Here is a 15,526-nt window from a genome sequence, read left to right as displayed (position 1 = left end):
AGCAGGTATACTACGTATTTCGACTCTTCCACATGAAGACTAAAGCTACAGCTGTATCTTTAGTCCAACAAATAAACTTAAAATGACCAAGGTGGCAAAGAAAGGTAAGAGCTTTAACATGTTAAGGGATTGCCCCATTCCAAAATTAGCTTTTTGTATCAAGGTAACAATTAAATTTTACGTTATCCCGAAAGAGTCTAGCTGTTATTTTTGTAAAGCTATGATTTAAAAATTACTGCTTCACATTTGAAAGTACAGATAACTAGTTACTGTTGCATTTTGTGATTGCTAATGGAGTCAAGAATCCTATGTATCTTCTTAAACTGGCTACTATGAGTGACTAGAGATTTCAGAATTGGCAGTAGTTAAGTAACTTTACTCCTCTCCAACAGATAATCTCTTGGATCTCAAATTTTATTTGACAGACTTATTTTGGGATTAAATGTTTTTCAAACTCTTAGTATCAAATAAGGAGATCTAATAACAAACTGGAAAATCATTTTTCTAACTGTGGTTTCCCATTCAATGGACTGAGTCAGACACAATTTAAGGAAGTATTTAGTTTATTTCAGTGATTAACAACATTTTTAGCATGAATATATTCATAGGAGTGTAAATCGTTTCTTCATTTCTAATTAGCCTTTCTCAAGTCTCATGAAAAATGTATACTCTTAAAACTCAAATTCCTGCTTTATTGAATAAAAAAATGAGGAATGCTCTATTTTTAACCACTGAATTACTACTATCTGGACATATTTAAGCAATTAACAAAAGGAAGGAGACTTTTTAAAAATTTTATTTTAGAGAGAGAGCATGAACTGGGGAGAGGGACGGGGCGGGGGGGGGGGGATGGGGAGTGGGGGGAGAGAGAATCCCAAGCAGGTTCCGTGTTCAGTGTAGAGGCTGATACAGGGCTCGATCCCATGACTCTGGGATCATGACGTGAGCCAAAATCAAGAGTCAGACACTCAACCAACTGAGCCACCCAGGTGCCCCAGGAAGGAAGCTTTTTAACTGTTCTTCCTGTTATTAGACCACAGCCACCTCTTCATGACAGGCAAGCCACTTGGGCCAACAGGATGCTTGCCACTAGCCTAAAGCACCAGACAAATAAACTCGAGGAGTTGAAGCTTTAGAGGTTAAAAAAAAAAAAGTCTCAAAAGACCTATAAAGCTCCAAGAACCACACAAAACTCCCCTATCCTCTCTTTCCTCATTTTGAATATTCAAATCTGTACAAATAATCCCTTAATTATTTGCAACCAATACAACACTACTTTGCATGTCCCTAAGTCTCTACTGGCCATTATCCACAATTACAATAGTGAACACCTATGTAATATGACATGCCAGGCAGTGTTTTAAGTGCTTTGGTGTTCTTCAAACAAAAACAAGAAGAACTGTCCGAATTTCTATGAAGTCACAGGGGCCTTTGTTAAGACACCTATTTAGTAAAGACCTATATATTCATGTAACTTTGACTTCAGTTGATACAAAGTTCTTTTTACTTGATCAAATACAAATTGTACTAATTCTACCAAAAGAAATAGAGAAATGTATTAAGGTTGTAACACTAAATAAAAATAGCAAATAAATTGGTTATTTATTTGGCAAATAATAAAACTAATTTCTAATAAACCACTGAAATGGCAAAGTGATAGTCCTATCACTTAAGGTAAATTTTTAATGAGTAGACAAAAAAGAAAATGCTAAACTATTTAAAACAAACAGAAGTGAAACGGAAAGACACATAGCAATTTTCAGGGTAGCTATATTTAATAAAGTTTTTAAAAAACCTCCACTTTTTAAAGTCAATTTTTTTAATGCAAGAATAATTTGCAGTAAAAAGATTCTTTGCTATATAATACTAATAGTACAGCATCTTCTTTCCAAATTCTTTTAATTCAATTATTACTAAAGAAATTAACTTTTATACTATGGGCATTACAAATTCATCTAAAAAGCTAGGCAGTGCTACTGCGTTTTAACGGCTTGCAATTCTTGTACTAGAGATTTGACTGTTGTAATACCCAAAGTAATTTAAAAATAGAATTCAATAAAGATGTGTTTTGTCACTCTAAAATGTGACTACCTTTCCCACTGTGTGTGTTTTAAATTTTTCAAGGTCTGTTTACTTAGATCTTCAATAGTTACAGAATTCAGTCCTAGGCTGTTATGACTTGTGTCCTCCAAAAATATATGTTGAAGTCTTAACTCCCAGTACCTCAGAATGTGACCTTATTTGGAAATAGGGTCACTGTAGATGTAATTAGCTAAGATGAGGCCATACTGGGGTAGGGTGGGCTCCTAATCCAACAGAACTGATGTCCTTATAAGAGGAGAATTTAGACACACACAGAGATGATGTGAAGACACGAGATGGAAGACGGCCCATCATCTGACAACAGAGGCAGAGACTGAGGTGCATCTCCAAGTCAAGAACACCAAGGACTGCTTAAAACTCCCAGAAGTTATGAAGCGGAAAGGAAGGATTCTCCTCCAGAGCCTTCAGAGAGAGGCATGGCTCTGCCAGCACCTTGATTTCAGACTTCTCACCTCTGGAACTGTGAGGGACTAAGTTTCTGTTGTTCTAAGACCCCCGATGTTTGGCAATGTTGTTATAGCAGGAAACTAATTACACAGGTTATGAATTAAAATCTACCTTTCCAAAACAGCATCTTTTAAAGTAAAGCATAGCTTCAGAGTCAGCAAAACCTGGCATCAAACACCTGTGCAAATTAAATCCGTTTAACCCTGGACTTGAATTTGCTTCTTCATTTGTAAAAAAGAGGTAACAATCCTACCAAACAGTGTATTTCTGAAGATAAATTATGTACAATGTTCACAACACAGAGGTCAAAAATGTTAAGCCTCTCCGTACCCAAGCCCTTCTCTCCCTGCAGTGAGAATGTATTTTAACTAGTGGTCATTTGGCTAACAATTCATAAAGTAGTATGATAAAAACAAAGGGCTATAGTTAAAATATTATTAAGTAAATTTTTAAAAATGTCCTAACGTAAGCCCTGATAGTTTAACTACTTAGCAATCTCTAAATCCTTATCCTGGGTATGACCACACTATATAAGATGTGATGCTTTTCAGAACTTACGGAGATGGTAAATGCTACCCTCTCCTATTTAAAAGGTCCAAACTAATTTCAGTCATCACAGAAAGATCAATTCTGAAAGTTTTATCCCTTATACTTTCAAAGGTTAATTTTACTCATCACAAGTCTTCTGATTTACTAACATTCTTATTAATATGCAAACTGACCAAAGTTCAGTAATAAACATAAGACTCCTGTTACTAAAAACTCATTGTTCAAATGCAGAACTTTTTATTTCATGTAATAATCATAAGTAAAATAATAATTACCTTTGACAAGATTAGTAGAAATAGAAATCTCACAAATATAATAAGCATGTTCCCCTGACATGCAAATTAGCCAGTAATATGGCCACAATGTTTAAAGTCATCTGTCCAAAGACTTGGGAAAAGGTGATCAAAGGCCAGCACCAGAACATGCTATGAATTAAAACTTAAATGAATCTAAGTTTCGTGATTTGAACAGAAGACTTGAAGAGAAAGAAAACCTAGAATCAGATTATATATTTGAGAAAAGTAAAATGACTGCAAATTATCCACTGCTATCAAAGACAACAGAGCTGGGCTCTAAAACTGCCTGATTTCAAGTGGTGAATAAAGACCAATACTGAATGCTTACTATGTGTAAAGACAACCTGACATATTTCACTTAATTCAAGCCATGGAATATTCTTAATATAGGAGCTTTATACACAAGAAAACAGATTACTAAGTTTTGTCAATACATAGAGTGTATAAATGCCAAATTTTGACAGGAGCTCCTACAGCCACAATCTAAAATATAAACTTGCAAGCAACCATTGGCTCCGCTTTACATATATTTAAACATTTTAAAAGATAAATAAGTTTTGATATTTTATTTGTGGGAAAGTTGCAGTAAAAAAAAAAAATCTTACTTAGTATCAGTGCAATACAAACTTGCCTCCAAAATAGCATGTTATTGGGGCACCTGGGTGGCTCAGTCGGTTAAGCATCTGACTTTGGCTCAGGTCATGAACTTGTGGTTCATCCGTTCAAGCCCTGCATAGGGCTCTGTCCTGACAGCTCAGAGCCTGGAGCTTGCTTCGGATTCTGTGTCTCCCTCTCTCTCCGCCCCTCCCCTTCTTGTGCTCTGTCTCTCTCAAAAATAAATAAAACATTAAAAAAAAACAAAAACAAAAACCTCAAAATACCATCTTAAGAGAGTTAACCATATTATATCATAGCATAACCTTAAGAAAAACCCAAACCCTGAAAACAGAATCTAAGAAAATGCAGCTGGAGTGATTATTTAGCTATAGGAAAAGGAGAGAGTCCCACAGGTACTTGTAATAAGGAAAATACAAATTCAGTTTAGTGTTTAAATGAAGCCTTATCCTAGGAGAAGACTGGCTGTTCAAGTTTATGTCTGCCTGCACAAATTTATTTGCCTTTCATCTTTTTATTGTTTTATTTGCCTTTTATTTTTTTTTTTAATTTTTTTTTTCAACGTTTATTTATTTATTTTTGGGACAGAGAGAGACAGAGCATGAACGGGGGAGGGTCAGAGACAGAGGGAGACACAGAATCGGAAGCAGGCTCCAGGCTCCGAGCCATCAGCCCAGAGCCCGACGCGGGGCTCGAACTCACGGACCGCGAGATCGTGACCTGGCTGAAGTCGGACGCTTAACCGACTGCGCCACCCAGGCGCCCCTATTTGCCTTTTAAAAAAAAGAGGAGCTAACAGTTGGTGAGCCTCTGCCATGTATGTCTCGAACCTTAGGAGGTGCTACACACTCATTTTTCAAAATGATAGACCTGGGTTTCAATCCTTCCTCAAGTATTTACAAGTTGGGTGACCCTGGGAAATAAATCTGTGACAGGCTTGTTAGCAAAATAGGTATTAAAATACAAGATTGTCATGAGTCTTATACAGGTAATAAAATTATCCCAGTTCTTGTCACATAGTACACGTCTATTAAGTACTAGCTAACATCACCAATGACCATTTTAAAAATGTAACCGCGCAGATTAGTTATTAAGAAATGATGCTTGGAGGCACAGTAACTTGTCTGAAAGACATATATATCTAGCAAATGTTAGAAATAGTTTTGAAAACCTAATGGCATGGAAATCTGTGGTCTCTTAAAAAGTTCCAATGTTGTTAGTCTTTCCTTTTGTTCCTCTGGCTTCCTCAAGTGGTCTTTTACAGAGGAGAAAATTTATTTCATATACTCAAGGTGTTTAAACACTAGAAATGACCCTAGAAACCGCTAAGCCAAGGGGCAGCAAACTGCTTTCAATACAATTATATCCAACTGATAGTCCTTGCTTGGAATAAAGGGTCAAAAAGGAGGCTGGAGTGCTATGATGACGCTTTTTACATTTTTTTTTTTAATGCTTATTTATTTTTGAGAGAGAGGGAGAGAGACAGAGGGAGAGAGGGGGAGACACAGGATCCGAAGCAGGCTCCAGGCTCTGAACTGTCAAGCACAGAGCCCGACGCAGGGCTCAAACTTATGAACTGCAATGTCATGACCTGAGCAGAAGTCAGACACTTAACCAACTAAGCCACGCAGGTGCCCCGAGAAGGATTGGAGAATTCGGAGAAAGGCAGAAAAGTAGGACAAAATAGTGACAGCTCCCATGGAGTGTGGAGAGGGCCAAACAACACAGGTCAACCAAGTGCAACATATTTGCCATTGCTATGCCAGAGTAACGCGCTCATTAGACTCTACTTCTCATGAATTCAGGGCTCAAAGCCACAAGTTCTAAGTTTACTCTCTACCATCTAGTGAGCTCTGTGCATAAGAGCTCCCTCCTCCACTTCCTTCACTATAGGTCATCCTGTGGTAGGGTCCCCTCCCTAAAAAATGAAGAAACAAAACCCAAAAACCAAAAACCCTCAAGGCAACCTGGCTACACAGGAACATAACCTCGCTCACGACCTTGTAACATGAGACCACTTAATCAGACTGCATGTTTGTGTGTTACCATATATGGAAAACAAGTCAAAAATGCATAAAAGACTATGCCACATGGCGTTCGGGGCTCAGTTCTTAGGGTACGAACACAACGGAGCCATGCTGGCATGAATAAAGTTGCTTCCTGGAAAGAAAAGCCTTGGTGTCATGACTGTGTGAGAATCCTGCTACAATCCTACTATCCGATGCACCTACCGCTTCTATGATGTAAACTTAGTCCATTAGCACAATTCTACCCCTTGATCTACTGTTATAGTTTACAAGTTACTCAGATTATTTGTTCTATAGCATGATTAGAACAGGGCAGAGTAATTCTAAGTGTACATACAGAATGAAAAGAGAACCCCAAAACAGGAGAGAATTAAGTAGAGGGGGAGAAAAATGTCTCAGCAAAGCTCATGCAAAATAAACCACAGATCTGCGTTAGTTTCTGACATGCAACCACATCTAAGTAATCCTACTAGAAATATTACTAGTCCTTGATAAATTTGACACTCACAATCTTGTCCCAAAGGGTCCCTTTCCATAATCAAAGCATTTAAATCAAGTAAATTTTTCTTTGAGGTATCCTATAATTAAATCTCAATTGAGTCAAAAACACTTCCTATAAAACCATGTCAAGATGTTTCCTTCCATGCCTTTCTTCCCTTAATTCATCTTTTAGATTAATTCTTAATGCTTTAATGAGTTTAGAACTGTGATAATGACTTCTCTATTTTTTATTCATACTCCAATGCCAACTGCCACAAGTATATACTTTATTGAAACATTAAAAATAATTTTTATATTACCAAAGTATTTTACTTAAAATTTTTTTGAAGAATCTCAAGTGCATGGCATATTAAGTATTTACATGTTTTAATCTATTTGAAGTGGTAGTTTGTGGGGGTCTAAAAAGCATACATATACACCAAGGGAAGAGAGTGTGTGTGTGTGTGTGTGTGTGTGTGTGTGTGTGTATGTGTGTGTGTATAAAAATATGTATCTTCCTAGGGGATTCTGTATTTGTAAGTCTGTGGTGACATCCCCCCACCTCCTATTTCCACAGGTGATTCTGTTGTATATTTCTTGTCTGAGAACCACAGAGACAGAGTATTTCAAATTGTTTTCAATATGTACATCCCTATTTAAAGTATACACCCCCCTAAAGAAAACAATCTGGGCCATTAATTTTGAATTCTAATTCCAGAAAGTTTTGCTAAACCAAGGTGTCTTGTATTTAAATCTCCCATTAAAAAGTAGTAACCTTTATTTCTTTTGAAGTGGAAAATTAAAATTTTAGTGCTTAAAAAACTTAAGTTATAGTTTTATAAAACCACAGCATCCTCAATTAAGGAAACATTTATAATTCTCTGCCACACTTCTGTATTTATTATATTTACAAATATTTAGTTTTTAATTTTGCCTATCTTAAAAATGAATAGAAAGATACTTGCTTCTCCTCTTCTACATTATGTAAAACATTTAAAGAGAAAAATTTTAATGTTTCCTTTCTCTGAAAGTTAAAAGCCCTTAAAACATTTTATTAATATAGCACCCCATAAAGTAATAATAAAGGCACATAAGGTATAACAAAATTATTTTTAATTGGATATTAAAATTTACTTTTTCTTTAAAGTTGTGCCCATTTGAAATATATACAATGACAAAAAAACATCAAAATGTTCTTTAAATCACTCAATGAATAAGGGATTATATATATATCTATATAAAGTTCATAATGAATACCGCATTTCTTTGATTCTAAGACACCATTAGATTTGACATTTCCGAAATAGGATGGGTCTCATAATCACTGGCATGTCATGCTGGAAACAGTTTTTATTCCTGAACGATGCTTCTTACAATAAATGGCACCTTAGATCTGATGAACAATGGTGTTTATAAAAAAAATACTTTTTCAAACTGAAAGAGGTAAGTTTTTCTTTTTGAGTGTAATAAAACTGACCCACCCCAAAACAACCTTAAACGTGTGGCTCCATAAACTATAATCTTTTATATGAGTGAAAATGGCCAATACATTTAACGAGACCACTAAATTATCAGGACAAAAGAAACTCTGGTAAGAATGTAATAGCTTAAATAATGAACAAATGTTATCAATTAAATATTATATAAAGTCATTTCCAGAGTTTTAAACAAATAATTTTATACTATTCCACCTTCCAATGCTAAACATTTCCCATCCTACATACTGAAATAAATTTAGCATTCCACCTACAATGTGCTGCAGATGACTGCTGTGCTGTAAAACAAGTTTCTAACTGCAATATAAATGATCAAACTGCACTGTATGTATTTATGCTATAAACAGAAGCCAATGTTTAACGAAATGTTTAAAGGCAAAAAAAACATTTAGAAAGCATCTACTAAAACTGTAGTCTATTATACTGAGAGTCATATTGTTCTCTAACACATCACAAATCAAGACACTATCGATTTGGTGGCTCATGTAGATACTGCCTGCAGCACTTCGAACAACTGTACTCAAGTGGTCAGGTCACTCCTTGCTATTTCTACTGGCTAGTATTCTAGTGACAGCACTGGAATCAAACGCATCAAAAACACGATAGGTTCTACGTCAAACTTAATCAAAGACAATTAATTTCTCTCCATCATTCAAAAAACTGGTGAACGTAAATACAAACTTCGGAAATGCAGTATAAGGATGAGTAATATCCTTTCACTTAAATACTATACTACAAAATAAGGACAAAGTGAGAACGAGTAGACATAAATTTTTCTCGACCTATTTTAAGAGTGTCACACACTCCCAAGATAGGTTTCTAGATACACTACTGACAACTGATTAGGTTAACTGTCACCACCAGAATCTTCAAACCAGTGCGATGCTTCTACATATTTTGTTTTCAAGTTTACACATGAAGGCCCAGCAGTGATTAAAAACTTGGGATCAAAAGTCACTGAAAAGTCTACATTTTTTATTGCTACTTAATCCAAGTGAATATCACTTAATTTTAATAATGGTAAATACAACTAAAGTAGTTTGAAATCCCAGTCAATATAATTTCCTTAAGGACAAGGCTAATCATTCCTGAACGTTAATACTTTGCACCACTGTCACAGTTTTTCCTGTTACCCTAAGGAAAAGATCTGAAACCAACTCAAATTGCTGGACTATATTGAATTACCTTAAAAATAAACACCAAATTTCCACGCTTACCCACTTTTTCACATAACAAAAGTAATAATGTACTATTTCTGTTCAGAACCTTTAAGAAGAAATGACTTGATTTTTGGCCAGGAACCAACCTTAAAGCTCTTACAGCTGTTTAGATTATCAAGAGGTAAGCCAAACCAATCCAATTTTAAATTTACATTTAAATCCAACTTTAGAGGGCTGGTGTGTTCTATCCTTATTTTAGGCAGGCTTGACAAATGTAGCTTAAGAATTTTAGAGAAATAGAGCAAATGATGAGTGGCTGGGAATGCACAGGAAACAAAAGGACTATTCATAGGACCAAATAAAAGCCTTCATTAGGAATGAAAAAAAAAAACACCAATGGTTTTTAATATATGTATATATATGTAAAACCCAAAGGAGAAACAAATAGCAAATAAATGAAAATTAAAAGCAAAAATAAATAAATAAATAGGAAACCAATCCCCAATTTTTCTGCTACTCAGTTTACCTTGGAGGCTAATCTGAACAGTGTTACCCACAGCCTACAGAACACATGATGGACACTTTGTTCCTGAAATATAATGTTTTTAAATCCATCAACACCTCTATATATTCTGTGCAATTAAGAAATTCACCTCAGGCAAGTGACCAATAAGTACTTTAGTACTAGCACTATCTATGCAGAATAGCAAATATAATGTGAAACAAAGCAATGCAAGCATTTATGTGAATTCTGGCTCCATGCTAACTCTGGCTTCATGCCTAACTATGTTAAAAAAGAATTGCCAAACTGTCAATGCATTTCTTTACAATATTTCTTATTTTACCTTCATAAAGGCTAAGAGTTTTGACTATGAGCATTGTCAATTAGCCAAATTTCTCTAATTTTCTATCCGATTTTAAAGAATATTTTATAATCTAAACTATCAACTATTTTTCTCTGTATGTACATGAAGACAGACATACAGAGAAACAGAAAAATCTACATAGGATTTACACAATAAATATATACAGATATTACATACATACTAATGAGACTGCATGATTTTTATATCAGAGTACATGTTTTTCCACCACACAGTTCTTCATTGTTATCAAGAGTAATAAAAAAACTTCTGCAACAACTAAGCACATGCTGCTAATGATCCAACGTTTTAAGAATTTGTAGATTAAAAAAATACAATTCCTAGAACACTGTTATCAAACAAATAAGTTTTATTGGCATCTAAAAACAAAATTCACCCAACATTGAAACGTACTTTAATATTTATGTTGTTTTCTTTTTTTTTTTTTTTTCTTTTTTACTCACTGCAGTATGAGGAACAAATCACAAACACTTACTTTGGAGAAACAGAGACCATAGTGTAGATTTTACAAAATCACTTTTTAAAATCTCTGTATTGTGCTCCTCAAATATCTAGAGCCAGTCTTTGCATAAAATATCACAGCTTTGTCTATTACTTTAAAATTCTGCAGCAGCCTAAAGATATGGATAAGATATACCACCACTTGCTATTTTGAAATATATCTATTACCATATCCAACCTAATGGTAGTATCTAAAAAAATTCTTTCTTCCATAGGAAGTCTCTGACAAGCTGTTATTCATTTCCTTGAAGTTAAAAGAATCTGGGGGCAACATTTATATTTTATCAGAAAAATAAAAAAATGTTTACCTACCATGTTCATATTAAGAACAATGTCTATACAAGTCAGTTGTACAATTATTTTAAGAGAAAGGTGAACATGAACATCAGATTAACTTAATTCTGGCAGACAAAAGTGAACAACTATGGTCCAGTCAGCCATTAATCTATTACAGAGAGATGACAACTTTACAAAAGGTATCTTTTACCTACTGAGTGATGATTATGTCCCCTCAGTTTCTGTGCTTTCTACCACTGGTTCACTTTCTATATCAGCAACTGTGTCACTCTTCTCCTTGTTTATTTCACTTGAAGATGTCAGTTTTTCATAAAGTTCAGGATCATTCTGTACTGGTAAAGGCGGTGGTTGGGCATGTCTCTCAGTATTTTCACCATTAACCTGAGGCACGTTATCACCTTTTCGTTGAGAAGTGGCCCCTTCAAAAAAATCAAAAACCCGAGCATGAGGAGGGGGGACCCAGGTGTTTTGAATTCTATCTCGTCCAAGACGGTTTCCATTAATTTCTCTGCAGAAATCAAAATCTCTGTCATCCCTATCCCTTTGCCTCTCCCAGGGTCTTCTGCGGTCATCAAAATCTCTGTGAACTTCTTGTCCAAATCCTCTGTTCCAAGGACCACTTCTAGGATCAAATCGATAATTTCCAGACCGAAATCGACCTCTTTCTTCATGTAAGCCTTTTGGACCACCATAGACAGGCAGAACCCGATGTTCTCTCTCATCAAAATCTCTGTGCCCCCAGGGCTTCTCTGGATTAAAGCCAAAGTGGTCTCTTCGACCAAGATGATCTATGCCTGGCCTCACAAGATTCTCTCTAATATCGACAGGAGGTCTTCCAAAATGATCCCTACCATCTAACGGAGGCCTTCCAGGACCTTCTCTTGGATCTATAGGCCGTCCAACCACATCCCTAACATCCACCGGGGGAGGTCTACTAATGCTTTCCCTGGCTTCCATGGGAGGAAACCGGTAATCTCTATCTCCTTCCTGTTGAATGTTATCATTCCCGAGTGGTATCCTTTTCTCTGGATTAGTAACATTGTCTACACTTTGTCTTCCAGGAACCAGAAAAGGTCTTTCTGGCTGACTAAAAATATCTCCTGGAGGAAACGGACCACGGGGTGGTGGATGAAGAGCTGAATCAAGTACCGACGGGGGAGGGATTCCCCGCTGGGGTGGGATTCCAGGCTGTATTAAAGGGAATCTTGGTCCAGGTGTCTGTGGTATTAGTCCCGGACGAATGTCTAACATTGGCATCGCAGGCATCCTTTGACCAGGGAGATTTAAAGGGGGTAAGTTTTGAGGCCCGGCTGGTGGCTGTGTTCCCAAAAGTCCAGCAGTGTTCGGAACATTTGGTGGCTGTACTCCTATTAGTCCCGAATTATTAGGAATATTTGGGGGTAGCACTCCCAAAAGTCCAGAACTACTTGACACAGTTGGTGGCTGTAGTCCCAAAATTCCAGAGTTATTTAGAATATTTGGTGGCTGGGGTCCAATAATCCCAGCACTACTGGAAACATTAGATGGCCGGACTCCAATAATTTCAGAATTACTCGACACATTTGGTCTTTGGACTCCCAAAATTCCAGAATTGCTTGTCACATTTGGTGGCTGTCCTCCTAAAATTGCAGAGCCACTTGAAATATCATTTGGAATCACTAAAACAGAAAAAGGAAAAATAACACACATAAAAATCATTCATGTAAAAGGAAACTATATTTATAGTTACTAATGCTTTAATTTCCCAGTAGTTAGCCTAGAGTTAGCTGCTTATATCCCCCAACAATCAAGATGCACTAGATACTAAACAAAACTTAAAGCTAAAATTACTACTATGCATAGTGAAATTTATATATTAAGACATAAGTGGGGTGTTACCTAAGATCTTTACATAAAACATTTAAAGGTGGGTTTTGTTTTTTTTTAATGTTTGTTTATTTTTGAGAGACAGAGAGAGAGAGCATGAGCGGGAGAGGGGCAGAAAGAGAAAGGGAGACACAGAACCTGAAGCAGGCTCCAGGCTCTGAGCTGTCAGCACAGAGACCGACGTGGGGCTCGAACTCACGAGCAGTGAGATCTTGACCTGAGCGGAAGTCAGACGCTCAACCGACTGAGCCACCCAGGCGCCCCAAAACATTTAAAGTTTAATAAAAATGTCAGGTATTGTAGTAATTCTCCACCTTTAACAAAAGTCTTTCTAAAGCACAAACAAATTTTAATATACTAACAGTGCTGCCATAAAAGAGGACTGGCTACTTTGAAATATCATACTTCTCTTTTAGACCTGGCTGAAAAATACCGGAAGAAGTAAGTTATTTATACCTAAGCTTTGCTTGTTCTAATCTTTCTCTAAGGATACATATTCTGTGAAACTGTATTTTGATAACAACACATTGATGCAGTCCCAATAGGCCAAAAAAAAAGGGAAGGGAAAGGTCTTAAAGGTGCCAAAATCTACACTATCCTGAACAGAATGCCAACTTTTTCTAACAGAAATTTTAGGAGATAGTGATCTCTTTTGAAACATTGCAACACTTCAATACTGGTGCACTGAACTGGGTACAAATGTGCAAGGCATCTCAGAATTAAACACCAATGTAGAGGAGTAGTGCTTATGATTTAATTTTGTATTTCTGGGGAATCTGTTTGTTTTACCTGATCTGGTGTTTTCAGCAGAAGGAATCTGGTGGTCTATAAGATGAGGTACTTTTTCTTCAGGCTCTGCTTGTTTAGTTGGAGGATTAAAAACATTTCCAGCTGGCAGAGCAGAAGTAGCAAGATTGCTGGCAACAGAACCACCCGGTAAAACAAGACTACCAAAGCCAACATCTTTCACGGTTTCTGGAGTCATGGATAATGGCGGCTGCACTAAGGCTGTTTAAAGAGCGAGAAAATATATTTCAGATTTAATTAGGCAAGCAAATCATGTGTTAAGTTAAAATATTAACTATGACCAACACTGCCCTTGCCAAAGTTTTCAATGACTTCCTCTCCTCTCTCCCCAGTTTGGTAAGACTACTCAGTTACTGTGACATACTGAATTCTCTTCTGGTCCCTCTGTTTTATTTATAATGAAAACCAACTTCTCACAGCTTGTCTGTTTCATTTTGTGGCATCTCTTTATTACCTAGCACTTATATAATAATTGATGCTCAAAATGACAAATCAGTCATCATGAAGAGGCTAAGTTACATTTAGAAAGTTTTACTTTTTTTTAATCAGGGAAAACAATTTTTGGAAATATTTTAAAGTGTTTAGTAAAATATGGACCAGTACTTAAGAATACAAAAAAAAAAAAAAATCATAATTTCCAAGAACGTCAGTACATGAATTCTGAATATACAGAAATAATTCATGCAGAATGACAAATACACACAACAATACGAATCTGCTCAAACCCCCTGAAATTATAATGTACTAACGCCCTTACATTCTCTACTTTTATCAAATGAGGTTAGAAACCCATCACATAAGCGGTAATGTGGACTACAAATAAAAAGGTATGAACATTCCATGTTTTAAAAATTTTTTTCCAAAAAAATTTTTTAATTTTAATTTTTATTTTTAGAGAGAGAGAGAGAGAGAGAGAGAGAGACACACACACACACACACTAAGGGCAAGTGGGGGAGGGGGAGAGAGAGAGAGAGAGAGAGAGAGAGAGAGAGAAACAGACAGAAGGAGACACAGAATCAGAAGCAGGCTTCAGGCTCTGGGCTATTAGCACAGAGCCCGACGGCGGGGGCGGGGGCGGGGGGGGGGGGGGGGGGGGGCTCGAACCCATGAACCATGAGATCATGACCTGAGCTGAAGTTGGACACTCAACCGACTTAGCCACCCCAGAGCCCCTATGAACATTCCATTTTCTTTTCTTTTTTTTTAATTTCTTTTTTTTAACGTTTATTTATTTTTGAGACTGAGAGAGACAGAGCATGAATGGGGGAGGGTCAGAGAAAGAGGGAGACACAGAATCTGAAACAGGCTCCAGGCTCTGAGCCATCAGCACAGAGCCTGACGCGGGGCTTGAACTCACGGACCGCGAGATCGTGACCTGAGCTGAAGTCGGACGCTGAACCGAATGAGCCAACATTCCATTTTAAAGAATGAGTAGAAAGCTCTTTTAAGTGTGTATGTCATTTATATCTTTAAAAAAACCAGAACTAGAGGAATATAAAATCACAACTAAGCCATCAGAATTTTTAGTCCAATTTATGTCACAACACCATTACATCATTTATTTGGGAATTTTAAGAACTGTTTTATCCTCACATTTGACTCTAGCTTATCTGGACAAACTGCTAGCACGTAAGAGAGCTATAAAATAGCAACAAAATCACCTGCAATCATGTGTAGGAATTATGAGAATTAAACAGTACAGTGTGAACAATGAGGACAGTACCTGGCACATGGCTATATTTCTCCTTCTCCATTAAACTGATCCCAGATTTTCTAAAATGAATAAGCTAAGGAAATGACTGGGGGAGGTAAGCTCTAGGATGAGTCTCTGAATGCTGAATTCAAAAACGGCTTTTAAATACTTGTCTAATTTTTTGAAAAAATAAACAATGCTTCCTAATTAACCAACAATAAATAAAAAAGAAGGATCCTAATCCTGTTTGAACACTAAAGGAGAGAAAAGAAGTTATAAATATAAGGGAAGTGGGTTACAGGTA

The 15,526-nt window shown here is 36.5% G+C and overlaps 1 protein-coding gene across 1 annotated transcript in view; it reads right to left on the bottom strand.

Moving 5' to 3' along the window:
- Positions 1–412: 412 nt before the first annotated feature.
- Positions 413–15,526, bottom strand: part of SCAF8 (SR-related CTD associated factor 8) — a 101,933-nt gene continuing 86,819 nt past the window's right edge. Inside the window, 2 exon segments of the mRNA XM_049653161.1 lie at positions 413–12,513; positions 13,511–13,729. Coding sequence (XP_049509118.1) covers positions 11,060–12,513; positions 13,511–13,729 — 1,673 coding nt within the window. The 3' untranslated portion in view covers positions 413–11,059.

Source organism: Panthera uncia (genome assembly GCF_023721935.1).
Source record: "Panthera uncia isolate 11264 chromosome B2 unlocalized genomic scaffold, Puncia_PCG_1.0 HiC_scaffold_24, whole genome shotgun sequence".
NCBI lineage: Eukaryota > Metazoa > Chordata > Mammalia > Carnivora > Felidae > Panthera > Panthera uncia.
Note: the sequence above shows the minus strand (reverse complement) of the source record. Positions and strands in the feature narration are given on the sequence as shown.